The sequence below is a fragment of the Akebia trifoliata genome, chromosome 6, assembly GCF_017979445.1.
Source record: "Akebia trifoliata isolate Shusen 1 chromosome 6, ASM1797944v1, whole genome shotgun sequence".
NCBI lineage: Eukaryota > Viridiplantae > Streptophyta > Magnoliopsida > Ranunculales > Lardizabalaceae > Akebia > Akebia trifoliata.
Window position 1 is genome coordinate 4,991,538 of NC_141380.1, and position 8,731 is coordinate 5,000,268.

Consider the following 8,731-nt stretch of genomic DNA (forward strand, 5'->3'; position numbering starts at 1 on the left):
AATAATGGGGAAATAACATTATATTTTATTATATAAATTTTTTACTAAAAATCTAAAAAATTATATTAAATAATTAAAAGATCCAATAAAATCAATCTCCAAAACTAGTCAAATTCTAAAATTTATGAACTTTTTATGAAAATGAAGTTGACTCTAGCTATTTTAACATGACTCAACAACCTGTAAACTCTAGTTAACCGAAGCCTTCCACTCGAGACAAATAAAATTCTTAACCACGGTCAGTTTGTCTCGTTAACGACATCTTCGTGTTTTGAAGATGTCCAAAAATACATTTCTACTATTTCTCTTAACTCGCGATATTTTCAAAAATACCGTCATAATTCCTGTTAGTAATTTCAATTAAGAAGATTAGTTTTTTTTTTTTTTTTCTTCCTGTTAGTAAATAAAGTCTCCTATTTGTTTTTTTTTTCTATCATTCGAAGATTTTTGTTGAGAGAGAGAGAGAGGTTTGTTTCCGATCTGAAGAGAGAAGAAATGAACAAAAAAACAGGTTGGAGACCTGATCTTAACTTTTGTTTTGGAATTTTGCGACCGAAAAGCATCGAAGAAGATAAAATTTCTGCTTCAAATGGAACAGAGTTTTCTGTAAAATCTCCGCAACAATCTGGTCGGCAATGAAGTCTCAGACTCTTCAGGTGTGTGTGGTGTTAAATAGTTCTCCAGATTTGAAGTCTGCCTTCCAGAGTTGAAGAAGTGATTTTTTCACTCGTAGAGTTGAAAATTTTGATGATTCTGGTTCTTTCAGAGGCTTTTTCTTTGATGTGTGCGAAATCTAGTTGTGGATTAGTGTTTTGGCGGTCTCTTGTATGAAATCGAAGGAATTTTATGGAGAAATGTGAGATTTTTCTGTTAGATTGGTCTTTTCGATGGAAATCGATCGTTCGATGAGGTTTTTTTGTTAATTGTTATGTTGAGACTTGAGATTGCTGGAACTGGAGAAGAAACGAATGATTTTTTTTTGCGGATTTCTGACAGATCTTGGTTGTGTGGAGATTGCGGTGAAGCTTCTGCTTTAAGCTTCAGCGACTAGAGAGATTGGGAGAAAGATAAGCTTCGGAGCGAAGGAATTCTGCTTATACTGAATAAATCCCCAATTCTTCGAACTTCTGCTGTGGAATTCTGTAGAGATTTCTGTTGAGCGGGGAATAAGAAGCTACGATGCCTTTTATAGATAGATTTAGGTCCTGAGATTAATGTAGGAAGGATAAGAACCTCAAAAGACGATCTTTTGTGGAAGTTCAGGACTTAAAGAATTTCTTCTGTTAGGAAGATTCGAGTTTAACGTCAATAAACGGATTTTTGAAGAAAGTCGAAACGAAAATTCTTTCTTCCCTCCTCTTTTGATAGAAAAAATTGGGGCATAGTTTGATTTTTTTGGGGTTCAAAGCCTTCGCTTTGGAGATAGCTATAGTTTCTATTATTGCAGGAATCTTCTGTGCTAAAGGTAAGAGATTTCTAGTTCTTTTTACATATATAGTATTAATTTCTTCTGATATTTATAGAAGTGAGATTCCTTTTAATCTGTTATATTATTTGGCCTCAATTTTAAAACCATTTTTGCTCACAGTGTTTACTGAGAGAAGTAGCAATAGAGGGACATTTTCGCTCGCAATGATCACATTTACGGATTCAACCAAAGAAACAATAAAAGAGACGGAGAAATGCTTGGATTCGCAACTCTGGCACGCCTGTGCTGGAGGGATGGTGCAAATGCCAACAATAAACTCAAAAGTCTTCTATTTTCCACAAGGCCAGGCCGAGCATACACATGGGAACGTCGATTTTGGAAATTCGTCCAGAATTCCTGCACAGATCCTCTGCAGAGTCGCCGCCATGAAATTCATGGCCGATCTTGAGACCGACGAGGTTTATACAAAGATGAGGTTGGTTCCAATAAGGAACAATGAGACTGACTATGATGATGGGGTTCTCGGAAGCAATGGGTCCGAGGTTCCTGAGAAACCCGCGTCCTTTGCGAAGACATTGACTCAATCCGATGCCAATAATGGTGGAGGTTTCTCTGTTCCTCGTTACTGTGCAGAGACAATCTTTCCCCGTCTAGACTACTCAGCAAACCCACCTGTTCAAACTATCCTTGCGAAGGATGTTCATGGTGAGACTTGGAAATTCCGACATATTTATAGAGGAACCCCTCGCCGTCATCTTTTGACGACGGGATGGAGCACTTTTGTGAACCAAAAGAAGCTCGTTGCAGGGGATTCCATTGTGTTCTTGAGAGCGAAAAATGGGGATCTCTGTGTTGGAATCCGACGAGCAAAGAGAGGGGTTGGTGGTGGACCAGACTCCCAATCCGGGTGGAGTTCAGCTGCTGGAAATTGTGTCTTGCCTTATGCAGGGTTTTCCATCTACTTGAAGGAAGATGAGAACAAACTAATGAGAAATGCTAATGGTGGGAATTCGAACTTCGGTGGGGGTTTGAGGGGAAAAGGAAGAGTAAGGCCTGAGTCTGTTATTGAGGCCGCCACTTTAGCTACTAATGGACAGCCCTTCGAGGTTGTTTACTACCCACGAGCGGGCACACCAGAGTTTTGTGTGAAAGCCTCAGCTGTGGCAACAGCAATGAGGATACAGTGGTGTCCAGGGATGAGGTTCAAGATGGCATTTGAAACTGAGGATTCGTCGCGGATAAGCTGGTTCATGGGAACCATATCTTCTGTTCAGGTCGCTGACCCTGCCCGTTGGCCTACTTCACCATGGAGGCTTCTCCAGGTATCCTTTTCCCGCTTAACCTAATCTTATTTGTACAAAATTTTGGATTTTTGATGTTTTTTTAATTGTTCTTCCATTCATATAGCATCTTTAATTGCATGTGTGTGTGTGTGTGCAAGAGCCCTTGGTTGAACCACATATCCCTCAATTTCTGCGACCCTCATTAAGAACATACATCTTTGTTTTTCTTACCATGTTTATGCATGAATTATAAAAGCATCTTAAGCTGATGTAATGGTTTAACTTTTGAATTTATGACATGGTAGGTAGCCTCTATCGTAAGCCTATTGAATTGGTCCGTGTCTAGCATCCCGACTAAGGCCTGATAAATTTTGTGTGTGATTCCCATATTTATGTAATGTTGCTGGTAATAGTCAATACTTATCTTTTTTTTAGAATATTCTCAAATAGACCAAAAGGACTGTTAACCAAGGCCATCGCGCTGCACATATGGCTTACATATGACTGATGGTTCTTACTCTGGCAAACCCTTATTTTAGAGATGAATTTAATTGGGTGATCTTTAATCTTTCATTTTTGTCATCCTTACAGTAATTTACAACCTTGTATTTCTTCCTTTTATGCCCCTGCCAAAGGTACTATGAGTAATTCCCAAATTTAGCTCTGTGGCTAAAGAAAAATTACAACTCCATGTTAAAGTGCTGTTTTTAATTATTCCAAGACATAGAATTGTGATATGTGCACGTTTAGCGCCACCTTTTCTTACCATTTTTGTCGCTAAAACCCGTATTATAGGTTACATGGGATGAGCCGGACCTGCTACAAAATGTGAAACGCGTGAGTCCATGGTTGGTCGAATTGGCATCAAACGTGCCTGCCATCCATCTTTCACCTTTCTCCCCACCAAGGAAGAAGTTACGGCTCCCGCAACACCCAGATTTCCCCCTTGACGGCCAATTTCTAATGTCGTCATTTTCCAGCAACACCCTCGGGCCCAGCAGCCCCTTGTGCTGTCTATCAGACAACACTCCTGCAGGCATACAGGGAGCCAGGCATGCTCAAATTGGCTTATCTTTATCAGATCTCCACCTCAACAAACTGCAGGGAAGTCTATTTCCGGATTGTTTCCAACGACTTGATCGTGCTGCCCCACCCTCCAGAATCTCCAGTGGACTCATGATGGGCAACCCCAATGTTAGTGAGAATGTATCTTGTTTGCTAACCATAGGTAACTCTACCCAGAGTTCTAAAAAATCTGCCGAGGTGAAAACGCCCCACTTTATCCTCTTTGGTCAACCAATACTTACGGAGCAACAAATCTCTCTTAGTTTCTCTAGTGATACGGTGTCACCAGTTCTTACTGGAAACAGTTCATCAGATGGGAATCAAGAGAAGAAAGCAAATTTCTCCGATGGTTTTGGATCAGTGATTCATCAACGTGAAGGGTTTCTGTGGTACAAGGATCACCAAACAACTGATCTAAGTTTAGAAACTGGACACTGTAAGGTGTTCATGGAGTCGGAAGATGTGGGTCGTACTCTTGACCTTTTGGTTCTTGGTTCATACGAAGAGTTGTACAGAAAACTTGCTAACATGTTTGGCTTTGAAACATCAGAGATGTTGAACCATGTGCTCTACCAAGATTCAACGGGTGCAGTTAAACGCACTGGAGATGAGCCATTCAGGTGAGATGAGTTATTCTCTGGTTACAATTTAAATTTGACATTTTAGAGTACTCAGATATGCTTAAATCTGCTTCCTTGAAAAGGGTTATGCTTTCGTTAATCTAACGGTGGACATCTTTTCCATGTTGTTGCAGCGAGTTCAGAAAAACAGCAAAGAGACTAACAGTTCTAATGGATTCAAGCAGCGACAACATAAGAAGGTAAAGCAAAGAACAAAACAAAACAAAACAAAATCCCCGTATTAATTGTACAGTTGGACGAGCAATTGTTCTAATGCTCTGAACTTTCTTCTTTTTTTTTTTCTTTCTTTTTTTTTTGAAATTGTGATTATCCATGAACCGTATTTATATTGAAGTTCATTAAAAAAAAAATTGTTGGTCATCTTATTTTTCATGTTGCATTCAAGATTTCCTACAAATACCAAGTCAAAAATCTTTTTGCAGGACATGGATTACAGGGTTGAAGAATGCAGATAATGGACTAAACTCGACTACTAAGACAGGCCAGTTAAGCATATTTGCTTAAGATAGGAAAATTTGGTTTTTGATAGAGAGGATCCTAAACCTTGGATACAAGTACTCCTCTCCTTGGTAAATCTAAACACCACCTTTTCACTAAGCTTGCTAATATGTTTTCTTGATGCTTATATCATGTTAAGCCTCAGTTAATCTGTGTGCCATTTTGCATCAAACGCTACATAACTATCGACATCATGTGATATTCTGCATTCTTGTAAAGATGTTTACTATTGGGTACCTCCCACTGCATCTAGGCTAGAGTCGATATGATGGTGGTACGTTTGTTCCGTTGGATATTTTTTGTCTTGGTTGGGTTGGGACAAGTCCCCAAAGTGTTACGGCTCATTCTTTCAAAATCTTGGAATCGGGTCGATAAGTAGATAGAGTTTTCCTGGAGTAGACAAAAAAAAATAATAATAATAAATAAATAATTTAAAAAAAATTTAAAGAAAAATATGTACTTCATGTGGGATGCCATACAACCAAGCACCAATGAAAAAGATAAACTGCCACCCCTCTGGGATTTGGTGAATATTTCATCTGCCCTGATGTGGTGGTGATATACCCCTTGACCTTTGTCTTCTCCAAGAGACTTAACAGGAAATAACCTAAATACCCCTGTTTTGGACATCTAGCCACACACTCTTTCTCCCTTTAATGCTATGAGGTTCGTGATGAGTTTTGGATAAAAAAACTCAAGGTCTTACCAAGAGGTTGAAAATGAGGGTATTTATCCTAGTCTATTAGGGAAGATGGCATTCAAGAGGGGTGTCATCAGTTTGAAATGCGGGTGCATATCAAATATTTACTCTTGAGAGAGAAAGAGAGAGAGCTCCACCAATCCTATTATGTGGTGCTGTTATTTTCCCAATCAAGTCAAGGACAGTGAAAAAGACTTGGCTGACCGAAATGGAACTTTGGTTGAGTGAGTCGACTCAGTAGTTTGATAATAAAAAATAGTTTGGGTTAAGATTAATGTTGACTTAGCCAGATTCTTGAGATCCTTTTAGCAAACAGAATGCAAATTTCGCTCCATTCATTTGAGAGTTTACTGAAGTATATTATATATTCTCACACAAATGTTGTTAACGAAAGGGAATGTCCATTATAAAAATAAGGATTTTCATCAAAAGTTTTAAGATTAGGGGTAATATTTAAATTATTTTCTATTAGTCTCCAATAGAAGACTGCAGTCAATGGATATGTCATTTAGGGTTCCCTCTAAATCGACAAACCAATTATACAAAAAAAAAAAAGGCTGGGTCTCTTAATACACCACCAATTAAGAAGAAATCTATGATTCTCTTCACACTAACATGTCAACAGAGTGTCGAAGGAAGTCAGTTAAGTATTTTTCATTTAAATAAGGAAAATACTGAAGTGTTTGTGAAATTTACTACATTTCACACCGTGCCGATGCCTCAACTGTTCTCCACCCACTCGGTCGGAAGAGGACTTACCTTTTTTGGGACCCTTATAGTCATTGAGGCGACAATAGGCCTTCATCGCGCCACCGATTGCTTATTGTCAATGATCACCTTCTTGTACCGAGTGCCTTTACGTTTCGAAAAGTGTGTAGTTCGAGAACGCATCTCATAATTTCCCTGAAACCCTTGTCTCCACTCAAAATAGATAGTAGACAAGAGACAGACCCGACATAAAACTTCCAAACATATCCGAAACAGAGGTTTGATGGTGTTTCAAGTACTCAAATGAAAGGAACTGCAGTGTTCGATCATTAGTATCATAAAAATCGATTAGTGAAGGTGCGCACAGATGACAAAACCACTCCAGCAGGACTCTTTAAATAATTAGTCGTGCTAAACTCACTCAGAAAAAAAAAAACTAATAAAATAGCGTGCATGGAACCATAGATCTTTTCCTAAAGATACACAAGGAAAAATTAATGATTCGGTGCACACTACGACATCAATGATTTAATTTTAGGCAATTTAGTATTATTCTTAAGAGTTGTGTGTTGGAGTTTCTGGCATTTCACATTGTGTTGATGTGGAGGTGCGCACATAATCGTAAATGCTTTTCACTTCACTTGTATATCAATGAAACATATCTACATTTCTATACGCACATCCACGTCAGCGCATTGTGAAACACAGTGAATTTTACGGTCCTTAAAACATTTTTCCTATTCTTAAATAATTATTAAAGCATTCCATACATATTTCACAACCACTCTATCCTTGTGGCGTAAGCGTGGGAAAAATTAATCAGTCGGGTCTCCACCTCCACCTGCACCTCCACCTGAGGTGGGACTTTTAGAAAGTATAAATCAAAAGTACTATACGTGTGAACACGTCATCTAGTAGAAATATTAAGCCATATTTATGATGATCGAGGTATCCAAATGGTTGACTACACCCACCCTGGGAAACAAGGTGTCTCTTCACCTTTTTATTTTATATAGTTATTATGTTTTTCCAAGAAAATTCCAAACTAACTATATTACGTAACCCACTAAAATTTCGTCAACAAAGTTAACTTGAGAGAGTTGAGAGCTTTAGATCCTGAATGAATCAACTTGCACATATATATACTACTAGTGGGGTTAGTTGTAAGTTGTAAGTCGTAACACTAACAAGCAAGCGACATAGTTCTCGCGATGTTGGTGGATCACGTGCCTTGCGGAACGCTAATAATATACCAACAAATAAATGTTTGTCGAGAAACATATATATATATATATATATATATATATATATATATATATATATATATATATATATATATATATGATACATCTGTACACTTAGGTGTTCTTTAAATTATTAAGGATTTAATCCAATACGATTCAAATCCTAACTTATTGAATCAGTTTTGGACCAACTATGCCTCGATTCGATAGTAACTTGATCTGATAAAATGTGAGAAAATATACAAATTAAATTATATATTGTAATATCCCTTGGTCGTGTATTCTATATTCTTAATTTCATCAAAATAAAATTTCACCTTGGATCCCATGATTCTTGGATTTCATGAAAAAAAAAAAAAAAATTCTAGTTTATCTTGGGTATCCCCATTCTTTGGATGAGACTAATCCCACGATCACATGTACCGTCACATCGAAAAGTCTTACATGCAACTAGTTGAGTCAAGGGTCAAAAGGACTTCAAAGAATTCATTATTTCGTGAGGTTTCAAACACTTGACTTACCCTTCCTAAAGAGCTTATCTTATCAAGAGTCAGCTTGCCATTAGCCTAGGGTTTCATGCAAGTGTTTGTTTTGAAACACGTTTGGAGAGCACTTTTTATGATTTTGATATTTTTGGATTCAAATTATTATTTTAAAAAACTAACATTTGTGAAGCAGTTTGTTTTTTGTCTTGATAACGTAGTTGCATGCTCCAACCCTGCATAAATTTTTCAATATGCAACAAGATAAATCAAGATGCTATCTAATTTCGAACACACGATCAAAGAGAGCAAACTCTTATCAGTAGTTTTATCAGTGAGTCCACCCCCTAGAGTTTGGTAAACACTTTGTAATTTGTAGAAAGTCAAAACGGCTAAAAAGCAATAAGTAACTCAAACCCACTTTTTTCATTTGCAAAAATATAATGAAATTTCAAAATTACATATTTTTTTGAAGGATAATGCCCTTACTTATTTAGTTAGTAACTATCATCAAGAACAATGCTTTTAAAATATTTAATTAATGATTAAAAATATCAAATATAATTTACAATATGTTTGAATGGGGGGGTGAGACCCCCATTGTAATGTGCTCATATAGAAGAAGCATATGTGCTCCAACAAGCCCTTAATCAAAATCATCACCACTTGAAAAAAAAAAAA

General features: G+C 37.3%; 1 protein-coding gene across 1 annotated transcript; it reads left to right on the forward strand.

Moving 5' to 3' along the window:
- Positions 1-437: 437 nt before the first annotated feature.
- Positions 438-5,271, forward strand: LOC147399800 (auxin response factor 18-like). Its single transcript, XM_086445308.1, has 5 exons — positions 438-1,465; positions 1,589-2,751; positions 3,508-4,397; positions 4,532-4,597; positions 4,841-5,271. Exons 2-5 carry the CDS (start codon positions 1,633-1,635, stop codon positions 4,920-4,922), a joined length of 2,157 nt encoding a protein of 718 aa, XP_086301434.1. The 5' UTR covers positions 438-1,465; positions 1,589-1,632; the 3' UTR covers positions 4,923-5,271.
- Positions 5,272-8,731: the final 3,460 nt, after the last annotated feature.